This window comes from Chlamydotis macqueenii, chromosome 11, assembly GCF_036417535.1.
Source record: "Chlamydotis macqueenii isolate bChlMac1 chromosome 11, bChlMac1.mat, whole genome shotgun sequence".
Classification (NCBI taxonomy): Eukaryota; Metazoa; Chordata; class Aves; order Otidiformes; family Otididae; genus Chlamydotis; species Chlamydotis macqueenii.
Genome location: NC_141566.1, coordinates 18,120,192 through 18,132,606, shown reverse-complemented (window position 1 = coordinate 18,132,606; position 12,415 = coordinate 18,120,192). Strand labels below are relative to the sequence as shown.

The 12,415-nt window shown below is 36.2% G+C and overlaps 1 protein-coding gene across 1 annotated transcript in view; it reads left to right on the top strand.

Annotated features, from left to right (window-relative positions):
- PCDH11X (protocadherin 11 X-linked) overlaps nt 1-8,648 on the top strand; it is a 495,288-nt gene extending 486,640 nt beyond the window's left edge. The window contains exon 7 of the mRNA XM_086756657.1: nt 5,753-8,648. Within this exon, the coding sequence (XP_086612783.1) occupies nt 5,753-6,144 (392 nt within the window). The 3' untranslated portion in view covers nt 6,145-8,648. The remainder of the gene's footprint in view (nt 1-5,752) is intronic.
- Nucleotides 8,649-12,415: the final 3,767 nt, after the last annotated feature.

Here is a 12,415-nt window from a genome sequence, read left to right as displayed (position 1 = left end):
TATTGTTAATGTCGTTTCTGTTCTCTTTGCATAGTGGAGGCCGCTAAAGGATATTACCCAAGTGGCCACTTTTGGTCACCAGGGTAATTCTGGGCTATAATTTCCCTATATTATGCTTGAATTCCTGTCTAGATTTAGTACCACATTTAGTAAATACACATGGGCAAAAAATGGGGGGGGACACGACCCGTTCCTTAGGAGCTATTGGCTGAGATGAGTAGTAGAAGGTTGTCATCTTCATCACTCTGGTGGGTTCCTGCTGCGCAGAGAGCACGGAGTGTGCGGTGGGAGCTGTTTAATACGAAATGCTTCAGTAAACGAGAGGCACTTCTGGATGCTGACAGAATAGCGTTGGCACTGCAAGCCATGTATTCATATATGTGCTGTGTTGTGAAAATACGAAAAATAGCTCAGCAATGGCATAATTATGGGCAATTTGCTTAATTGCTTGCTAATTGTTGCTTGCTTTATTATGAAACAAGAGTGCTCTAAATGTAACACTGGATGGTTTGCATCCAAAATGTGTCAAATTCAATACTTGCTTTTCATTAAGACTTCAGCTACATAGCTTTAAAATTCAAGCACTCAATATTCTGTGGTTTCTCTCTTTTTTTTTTTCTTTTTTTTTTTTTTTTTTTCATTTTCTTTGCACAATTTTTAAGCTGCTAAGCCTGCATCGGTACAGTGCAGTCTGGCAGTTTTTGAACTTCTAATGAATCTGAGTACTTTGCTAATGAATACATTTACAAATGTCTTTTGATCATTATTACACATGTGGATAAAGGTGGAGATGTTTTAAGGCTTCTCTGGGAGCTCATGTTCTTTATTGTTCAACTCCTAGAAACACACATCTCCCTTTTTACATATACATGGAATTTTTTTTTTTTTAAAGGTATATGTGCAATTCTGAAAGTTTGACCTTGCCTTTTGGAAAAACTCTTCTATTTTGACCAAGATATCCTGCTTTGAGCGGAAGGTTAGACAGACACCTTCTAAAGTCCCCTCCAGCCTAAGGCTTTTTGTGATTCCGCGGTGCAAGTGATGTGTTCTGTGGCAGACCGAGAAAGGAAACGGCCCTCCTGACGTTGTCATAGTAGTATGTCTCCCTGTTGAGGGTGGAGGGGAGGGCACAGGAGTAGAAAAGAAAGTGTATAATTTCTACACCAAGTATACGCTTCCAACTTTTCAACATTATGAGACTGCTGATAACACAGTCATGCTAACAGCCTGTCTTCATTTGAGAATCCTCTATGAGAAATATTCTTAAAACTGGAACAAAATATTAAGCTGCAAATGCCGAAGTCTGCAGTAGTATGCCACGTGTTTTGTAGACAGAGAGGGAGAGCGACATTGTAGAGATCTTCAGCTATCATCCCCCAAAAGCAAAGATAATAACCAACATTTTTATTTGCTATCTGTAAAACCCTACACAGGCTTTATAACCACAGAAAGTCTCTAACCAAAACAAATGGGGGGAAAAAAATAATATGTTTTTAATAATTGTTTTGACTGAAGGATAGCTACCTGGTAAGGCTGGAATTCCACATTTTTTTAAGTGAAAGTAAATATTCTTACTGAAAACTGCTTTGACCTATAAATGATAAAGACTGTAGAACAATGAAGAAAGTCTTTTAACTATTGTGCTTTTAGTTATATTTGACAGTTCTGATCTAAACATTTCATAAAAGCTGACAGACACGTTCTTTAAAAACGCTCTTCGTTCCAAGGCAGACAATTTAAAAAACAGTTTCATTCCTGAAACAATCTGGAGTTCAAATCAAAGTGGTAAACTCACATGTGCATGAGTGTGAGAATTAAAAATTCTGTTTCATACTTGTTGTATGCCATGCTTGAAGAGTCTCCATGTAGTATGAAAAAAAATATATAAAATTAAGAGTTTATTACTGAGTGAAGTACGAAAAGAGGTAGACTGGTAAGAGTTTGATGGAATCTATTGTTTATTCGTAATATATGGGAGATATGTGCACTTCTATTTCCATTTATAAACCTGTCATATCTTATGTGACAAGGTGTTACTAGACACTGAATTTCAGTAGCAAAAACAATAATTTCTTCTGAAAATATTCAGAAACAGCAGGAACCTTCTTTTACTGGATTGGTAGAGGTAGATGTCACAGTACTTACCGCACTATGCAGAATAATCACGTACGTTACTACTTTCAAACAATAGAGAGGGGCTCAGAAAACTTTATTTTCACCCACATTTAGCAATGACTTGCAAAGATGCCATATAGAGGGAAGCTTAAAGAGAAGCAGCTAGAAAATGCCATGGTCAATTCACACGGCTTCTGATAAACGGACACTTGAGCTCTGAACTTCACCCTCACCCGGCTGCATGGCCTGAATCCCTTTTCAGATGGTCCTCTGGGATGCTCGGTGAGCCAGCCAGAGAATCCTTTGTTTAAAGTAGGCATCAAGTGGTGGAGGGGAAGCCAGACCCGGTGTTGAGGACAACATCTCAATGCTAGTTACTGTGACCTCTTTGCCTGTTAATTCTGTAACGGAGTATTTGGAAATCAGCTGCGTTTTATCATAAGTTGGTACCGTTAGCGTAGTACCTTGCTAACATAAAGCTCTCTGATACAATAGGGAATTGTTAAAAATGTATTTTCAACAAAAGGCTTAGTTTGGATGACAGTGCAATGCCAGTGCCGAGGAGCTATGCAGGACTAAAGGTGCTAAAGAAGCAGGAGAATGATGATATGCTAGGACAATGAATCAGACTGACAGAAAGAAGCTACATTTCATGGCCTGGAAGAGCAGGCAAAAAAAAAAGATAATGCCTGGTGAATATTCACGCAGAAAATTTCCTACATTTTGTTCTAGGTTCATTCACAAACAGATGAATTATGCTCCAACAGTCATTTTTACTTCATTGTACTAAAAACATAGTATTTCACACTGCTGGTCATATTCATTTTTACTTTATACCAAACAGAAACTGGTTTGCATCCTAGTTATCCTTACTAGTACTGGTTACTGCAGCAGATCAGTTGATGAGATTTTTCTAAGTTTCCTTTAAATGCAGATATTGGGGACCTTGCCTGCCTCACGCTGCGTTCATCCTAACACCCTTAGTTAGTTTGGTTTTCTATAGCATACCCGGTCTCTTAAAGACTGCCTCAGGCTTGCGCTAACGCTATGGCCTATACGCAGGTGATTCGGATTAAAAAACCCACAAAACAATATTATTAATTAAAAAAAAAATTGAAGTTAGTCTAGAGGTTAAGGATATAATTGATTTTTTTTTTTTTAATGAGTGCTGTATATTATAAAACAACACTTGTTTGTTACTGTTGGAAAAAATAATTGAGTCAGACATAATAAAGAAAAGTACTTGTATTTGCTAAATACTTTTTATTTCCTGCTCTTCTGCAACGCTGCAGAGGTGCTCAGTAGAAAAGGGTCTTAACTCTCCAAAGTTCATGAAAACTGTATATTTTACATGTTGTTAATCATAAGCAGTGAGGAGAAACATACTCTGACAATCAAGATTACGTGTGCCTCATACCAGCGTGGCCTGGCAACACATGGCACCAAATTACTGTCCTACAGATCTGTCGAGATGGCATAGAGGATGTTTTATACGTGACCTTTTATTTCTGCAGTTGCCCTGTCTAAAGCTGAAATGTTAAGTTGTTATTGCCAAACACTTCTTTTGATGGTTTAGCTTTGTTTACTCTCTTGCAGAGGTTTGAGAGAGACAGTGCAATATAAGTATTGCAACCGCTTGCTGCAAAGAGCTAGAGATGCATAAGTATTACTTCCAAATAAATAATTTTGTGTTTTTCAGTATAACCAAACTAATAGCATTTTAAAAGTAATTAGAAAGCCTTGAGATAAAAGAAACACTGAGGTACTGGGTATCAAAAAGGAGTTTTTAATGAGTAGAAAACGATCCATTTCTGTGTAAGAGGGATAACTCAATACTCTGTCAAGGTTGTACCTGAGTTCAATGAATTGCCTTGATCAGAAGAGAAGCAAACCTGGATAATTAAAGAGCTTAACAAGACTGGTATATACTCAAATGTATGTCTCTAATAGCAGATAGTAGGACACAGAAAGATTAGACTAATCTATCAGTAGTAACTTTTTTTTTTTCAGGAACTATTGCCTCTGCTGAATTATTTCCATATTTATGTCTCCTACTGCCCATCAAAACTGGATTAGTATTTCAACAGCAAGGTGTCAAAGCTTTGTCAGGATTACATTGAAAAATACGGAGACAAAATGACTGAAGACATGTTGAAATGCCAGTAATGGGGCAAAATAGCATTTATAAACAATCATTTATCTAACTGGCACATACTTAAGGAGAAATTATCAAGAACATAGCATTCATGATACAACAAACAACCAGTTGTCTACTTAAACAGGGTAGATTTAAAAAAGATATATCCTGTATTTTGCACAGCAGTGTTATATATTTCAATGCCTGAAGGAAAAACTTAATTCCTTTGTGTTGAGATGTATCATGGAAATATGTATTTGTGCTTTGTAGCTTTACATAGATCTCAACATGTGAAGTATTTATTAAAACAGAAGTGCAGCATGTCTTCAAACATAAAGCTCAGAAGGTGAGAGGCTCCTACTCAGAACTCGTATTGCTATAAGTAATTCCTAGCGGCACGCCTTCTCCAGTACTTATAAGCCAGAATCCAATTTTAAATGTTATTTTCATGAAGACAGCTATTAAAAATATGTATCTTTCATTGGAAAGTTGTGTGAAGACAACACAGCGAAATATCTAATCAGATACTCTTCCTCGTTCCTAATGTATTTAAGTCATGTACAGAGCAAGAGAATATAAAATTGAAACCTATAATAGAATATAAAATTAGCACCTATAATATGAAAACATTTCAAGGAATGATTTGCAGAAGTTTAATTCTATTTGTTTGATTTTACAGAACATGGTAAAGCCACAGTTTAAATGAAACTGATCAAGATTGTTTATGTATTGCAAATTATGTCTTTCGGATTTAGTAGTTTATTTGCCTTTGAACAAATTATAATTTCCATAATCCTTTTTCAAGAGCACAAACCTTGCACCTACTGAAGAAATCTGTTTTGATTACTAGTAAACTACAGAGGTTACAGCTTCTTTTGCTCTTACCCTTTGATTTTTCAAGGTTTCCAGTATCGAATACATGGAGGAATCAATTCTCTTTAAAATAGCTGTTACGCTGTCTTTCATTCTTAAAGCTCTTGAGTGTATCTTTGAAGCCAATGTACCATCTTTGGCTATGTGTCCAAATTAATTTTGTATTGCCTTAAGCAAAGTGAAACAATAAAAAAATCCAGGTTTAAGAGAACATTAAAAAAAAATTCCTAATATTAATAATTATTTTTTTCCAAGCAGTTTTATGCAGATATATAGAATTACGGTATTAGATTATTATAAAGCTTTTAGCTGTATTACACAAGTGACAATTTCAAAAAGTGAAAAGTCATTGTAAGTAGAATGTATAAGGGCTTTAGTTGCATAGCTGTAATGACGGTATCACCTGTTCATTAAACACTGACTTTTTTCTGATGATAGCCAATGACAACGCTATGGGCCCCAAACTTGCAAATATCTAAACCTTCACTTAAGTTGTACACTTGGAGGTATTTTCTTTCTAAACTGTAGCCATTATTGTAGAACTGTGATTGCTTTGTTAACCTTGATTCTCTGTGCACATCAGTTTTCCAACTTCTAATCATGTCTTGTCTTTTTCCATCCTCCCAGCTATTGAAGTCAATCTCCAGAAAGCCCTGGCTGAAGCCTCTGAAACCTGCACACAGGAGTGTCTCATCCTAGGCCATTCTGACAACTGCTGGATGCCACCTTCTTTGACACAGTATCAGCAGTCCAACACCCCTTTGCCATCATTTGGCTTCCAGCAAGGCTGGGGCCGAGGAGCCAGGCCTGAGGGACGACACACTCTTGGAAGGCCCCTTCCAAAGGATGACACTGACAAAGGCCAGGGTGGGCCCAGGCCCCAGTTCTACAACACCTGCGAAAGACATTGTGCCAGCGAAGATCCTGTCAAAGTCATTCCTCTGGCAAACTTCGCTGCATCCCACCAGGCACCAGTGTCTGGGAGTAGCACTACGTTTATACATGAGCACCAGCTATAAATGCATATCTGACACATCCATTATTTCAGGCTTTAAGTGTGACTGTATATAGTCACAGCCTAACACTGTTCTTAGTGCGTACACAAACTTGTTAGGCTTGTGAATATTTATGTATATAGAATCCAAAATTTGAAATTGAAAAGCTAAATCTTTAGGACTTAGGTAAAAGAAATTTACCATAGTTCTTGGTAAAATCCACAAAATGGGGAAGAAAACCCACAACCCAGAAACAATCAAAAGAAAAACACAAAATCCTGTCCATTTTCTTAATACAGGCCATATAGTGCAAATACTTGCCAGCAGTTCTTCCCCCCTGTTGAAAGCAATTTCTTAGTACAGTTTGGGGAATATTACAGTCTAAATATAGTTTACTCAAATTTTTATTTATTTAGTAATTTACAGCATATTCATAGATTTCATCTTCCATTTGCTTAGCAATAGACATCAAGTGGGCAATTTCTCATTTGATTACCTTACATAATAGAATAAATAAGATCTTAAAATCCAATTCTTAAGAAGGATGGTATATCATTCCACCAAAATTTCTTTTATGTAATTAAGAAGGAAAATGTACTTAAAGACATGACAACTGCTTTTGATTTTGTTTTTTATTGGCTCAATCTACAGGTATTTATTCTTTGAAAGAATGCAATATGTGAAATAGAAAGCTCTCACTAGGCTTTTCTGTGTGAAATAAACAACACGACGATAGGATATGCAAGATCAAAACTGGAAAAAAAATAATAAATAGGTTTTTTTTTTAATTTCCATTGTTTTCCTTTCTGCAATAATGCAAGCAACAATGTGTTACATGTTATGCTTTACAAGCCGTAAGTCTATTTCTAATTTTCTTTTTGTTTTTTTTTTTTTCTTTTCCATCTTGCAGAGCTTGCTTTGGCTACTGTTCCTGTTAGTTGAATATTACATGGGCACTGCTGAAAACAGTAGGAAAATTGGGTAGTTTTTTGGCTGATGTGATGTTGTGGCTGCAAGCTACTGGTGTTGAAAATAATATTATCGTGATGTAAACGGCTTTCTTTTACAGCTATAGTCACCTATTGTAAGTGCTCGGTAAAAGTTAGATATAATATTAGTTACTTCACCACAGACCTATTAGATCAAGGAGCACTCGTCATTGTGGCTTAGTTTATTGGAGAATGACTGACAGTTCTCAGCAAAGAAAGAAGAATCTAGGTAATGAAAACTGGATAAATGTAATCATAAACACACCCCAATCATATTCTTTGATAAAGTCTCAAGATGATTCTCTTTAAAGATGAGGGATTTTTTTCAGTGTTCTGTGTACTGGAGGATGGCAGAAAAAAAAGCTGTTAAATTCTACAGTGGATGAAAAAGAGATTCCTTTCTCAGATGAAAAAACACATTTTCCTTCTAGTATTTTGTTGCTGTTTAGCCATTTCATCATTTATAGTATGTACATACTAAGAAATGTTTTCTTTAAAATACTGCATAACTTTGTTTAGTTTTATTGCTACATGAAGTGAGACAATCGAAGTTGTATGAAGGGAAAAAAGACAGTGTGTGAATATTTCCTATGGATAGAATTCTATGTAGGCTTCATATTGTAACTTAAATCTGTAATTTATAAACAAAACTGTGTGTAAAAATGCTGTAATATTAGCTGCTTGTAAAATGTACGGAAGTTCGAGTTGTTGAGGGTTTCCAATGAATGCTGAAAGAGCTTCTCTTATGTGCCCAGCAGGTATAAGTAGCTTTATATATCGCTGTCCCCACTGTAAATCTATTCAAATCACATTTAGATTTTATGTGCAAAATAAAAGAAGCTTCACTTTTAACCTACTGATAGGGTTGAATTAATGAACATCAGATTATCTAATGATGTACTACTTTTCTTTTTTTTTAATGTAGTTTTCAATAACGTTTAGAAGAGATGTGGCACACTGGCTTCCAGTTGCATGTAAATCCTGGAAAAAAAAATAATAATCCTTTGGGTACTGACATACAATAGATGACAAAACTCATTTCCAATTCCAAGACAACTAAAAATTTGACAAATTAATTCATACCTAGTATACACAAAGCCCTTTGTTATTTGCTTTGGAGACATCACAATGAGAAAATTCGGCAGCCCTTTTCAGGGATAAGCAAAAAAAAAAGCTTATCTGTAGTTTACACAGATTTACCAAACATATTAATTGTGTAAATTTAGAATAATGGTGACAGCTAATGTTTCGTATTGTAAACAGAGGACTTAGGTTTTTATTACAGAGGGCTGCCACACTAAGTATTTACAGAATTGGCAGCTGAACTGGAAAACTCTCAACTTTTTTTTTGCCTGCAACATTTGCTATCTGGCTGAAAATTGTAAGTTAAATTTCCTGGCAAATAATTCATTTCTACAATTTTAGGATTTTCATAGGTAAAGGTGAAGGAACCAGGATTAGTAGGATTAGTGTTTTGTCATAGGTAGAGAAAAAAAAACCTAACAAACTTCACATTTGAATGTTTAAGGATTTGGGTTTTGTTTTGGGGTTTTGGTTTTTTTGTTCCCCCCCCCCCCCCCCCTTAAGGTACAGAAGCAATTAACCATCCCCCTTTCTCTTGAAAACAAACAACCAAACACCAAAACCAGAAACAACAAGAAATTGCTTTAAAAAAAAAGTATTGTAAAGATGAATCTGATTATAGGAAGTACTAAATGTTATACTTATGAAATTGTGTTGTGATATTCTAAAATTCTGTAGACAAGATACAGAACAGTTAATTGTAAACACACATTGTATCCAGGAGTTAAATGGTTCTCTCATTTTTATATATTACCTAATATATAAAACTATGCATTTGAGGCAACCTTTTTCTAAGTGGCTTGTCAGTATCCAGAGGAATAACATTACTAGAGACTCTTTACACATCTTGCCATATATATAAATAATTTATCTAGTACATAGACTGTATATTTTTGTGTAATTTTCTTTTTTAGTCATTTAACTTATTTTATCTTACTTGTGTGAATTCGTGGAGAAAACAATCCTATATACAATATACAGTAAAATGGTAGTTACATGATTAGATTTGTTTCATACGGTGTAACAGTAAAGGAAAACCTTTGCCTTCAAAGGAATGTGTCACACAGTCTAGCCTAGGTTATTTCCCTTCCCCACCCCAAATTCGGAACGTGCTTGTTGCTGTTATTGCATCGAAGTGATGGGGAATGGTGGCGAAAGGTGGTACTTTCCGTATTTTAAAGCAGTCAATTACAAAAAAAAACCCACCTTCCTAAAAAGAATCCAGTTCAACCTGTTTGATACAAAATAAGCTGTTTCTTTGTTTTCCTGAGCTGTGTTCTGAAGTGTAACTTAATTCTAAAGAAAGAATAGTTAGGCAAGGCTGCTTGGCCAGACAGAGACTACTGAGCACCTGCTCTCTCTGGGCTGAGAGCTGGCCGGATGCAGGTCATTTAGCTAATTATGATGGCAATGAGCCCATGCTAATAGGACCTGAGGGCTTATGAATGTTAGCATGACAGCTAGCTTGACTTAACATCAGTTATGTGGTTCTGAATCCAGCCAGATCTTTCTGCTCGGCATAGGGCTGGAGGAGAGCAGCCACTTTGTACCAGAGATCTACGGCCCCTGCCTGTATGGATCTGTGGGGTTTTTTTGTAAGAGAAGTGCCAGTTTGCTCCAGTGTGGAACCCTGCTTCCAGCGTGGTCAAGCCAAAGGCAGTAGACCTAAGTAATTCATAGTCAGTAATGGCTGATTAGCTCAAGGTTGTTTGGTTCAAGCTCATAAAGTTTGAGTTTTTAAAGCTTGAAAATTTACACTTGACGTTATTTGTTTGCTGAAGTTTTGCTTTTGCAGCTTTAATGCCAATCCTTAATGAATCGTTACCAATTAAATGATTGCATTGCAGTTTACTACCATTATTTAACTGGATTAATTAAAAAAAAAAAAAAAGAATTGGTTTGTGCAGACACAAAGTAAAGTTGAAGGCAAAGATTTTATTTGGTATACGTAGGAAAATTGTGTATAACTTATGTTATCCCTAGTGAAGAAAGAGATTGACAATTTCTTGTAAATATTTGAGTTTGTATTTCTGGGAAATGTCCCTGCTCTATGGCATACTATGGGATCTGAGAGTGAGCAGTGTCTGTCTGTGTATTGAAACAGCCCTAACCACACTACAAACCATGCAGCTGGGCATCATATACTACAGCCCAGCAGCATGTAAAGTCCAGTAATTTCAGGTTTCTGTACAGCATGTTGTCTTGTTAATTACAATGCTTATTAATAAACTAGAACCACAAAAGCAGTTTTCTCCTTTGCACTGTTTTCTTTGTCTTTCTGAAATGTAAGGGTTTTAAAGTACTCCTCCAGCTACACTTCTCTCCCATTCCCAGCTTTCCAAAACTAATTTCTTTGTGAAGCCCCAAACTGTCAGAAAATTTAACTTTATTCGCAGTTGTTTCATGCAAGTGAGTAGCAGGCTTTTGGTAAACAGTAGAAATATTCACACAAAACGTGTACAGCTTCATATTATGACAAATATCTTCATTTTCTGTGTCATTTCATACCAAGCTCCCCCCTCCTACTATACCTTTGATACACTTACTTATAGAAGATCATGAGCTGGAGGCAGGAATGCTTATGGGTTTTGTTTTGTTAGAAAATAAGCTATTTCTAATTGAGAGAACGTGGTTAATAGGTTGTTGTTGAGCTAAAAGGATTATCCTCTCACCACGAATGCGATATAATGAAATAACTGTCAAAAGAGGAACAAATGAAGAAACATTTTATGCATTTTTCTGTATTATTTAAGTCCGCATTTAAAAATCAACTCTTTTGATAGTTGTCCTAACACTAAGGCGGTAATATCTTATTCTTTGACACAATTACAGCTTTGCAAGCATAGCTTTTTTGTCTGCAGGACCTTTTCAAGCAGGAAAATAATATTTATTTTGGCGTCAAAACTATGCACAAATATATTCTTTCACTGACAATAGCTATTGAAACATTAGTTGTTATGCTAAAGAATATATTCAGCCTACAAATTAAAAAAAAAAAAAGAAAAAAATGGATAATAACTTCTGGAGATGGAGGGTTTCCCAGGTTTGGGTGGTAAATTCTTAAGCTGGGCTCAGTAATATTTTGAAGGGCAACATCAGGAGGCAATGAAACTGTGGAATATCACAGAGATCTGATAAACCAGAATAATAGAGCAAGGCAGAAATATGTAGTATCTGAAGATGTGCATAGTTTTAGCATTGGTGTCGCTGTGTAAAACTGCAAGAGGGTTGTAGAAGTAATGTTCCCCGGGAGTCATCTTTTTACTATCCTCCTTGCGGGCACAAGGAATACCTGGAGCACCTCTCTGGGCACACCGGAATACTTGAACCCCAGGTATTTGCTGTGTAGGTCTATAGAGTGCAATATTTTCACCAAAGCACTGCAGCACTGAGGGAGGGCTGGTGCAGTGTTCAAAAAGCATCTCTTACCGGTAAGATAGGCTCCAAGACCTCCAGGTAGGTAATTTGTGGTGAGGTAATGGCATGTTAGAATGTACACATGGATTTATTTCAAGAAGAACATGTGTTTACCCATAGCAGGCAATTTTGGAGATATGCTGCTCATATGATCCTTTGGCATTCCTGCCTTTTCTTCCGGTTTCTTCCAGGTGTGGCCATAGGACTGAGCTGTAGTTTGATTGAACAGCAGCTAGTCTGCTCCTCCTTAGAAGTGCTACGTATCAACCAGAGGAAAGAAATGAGCAAGAAGGTACTTACTACAGTGAACAGAAAACAGCTCTCCTGCCTTGTGTGGTGGTGAAAGTCATATTTTAAGAAGGTACATAAGGACTCCGTTTGCCAGTTACAAGTGTTTGTCCAAGATGTAATCTTTTTTTCCTGGTCCTTGCATTCATGATCCAGTATGAAACTATATCACGTCTGATAACTACAATGAGACTAATAATACATTTCCATTTTTAACATTTTTATTATTTTGGTGATTTAGAGGTCTTTTGATGGTGCTAATTTTGTGCTTAAAACTAAAGCTCTAACAGTAAATGCATTTATGATCTGAAAGCTATGACTTGGTATTTAATTCAAAGCAGGAATTAAAATCTGCAGGCCTATACTTTCTGGAAAGCTTTTAACCATGGAATTGATGCTATACCTCTTCTTACACTTTTTCTCACTAGGATTAAGTCTTTATTTATAAAATAGAAAGTTGGGATGTGCACCTATCAAAGAGACAGATAAACGAAGTGCCTGGAAGCACTGTACTAGGC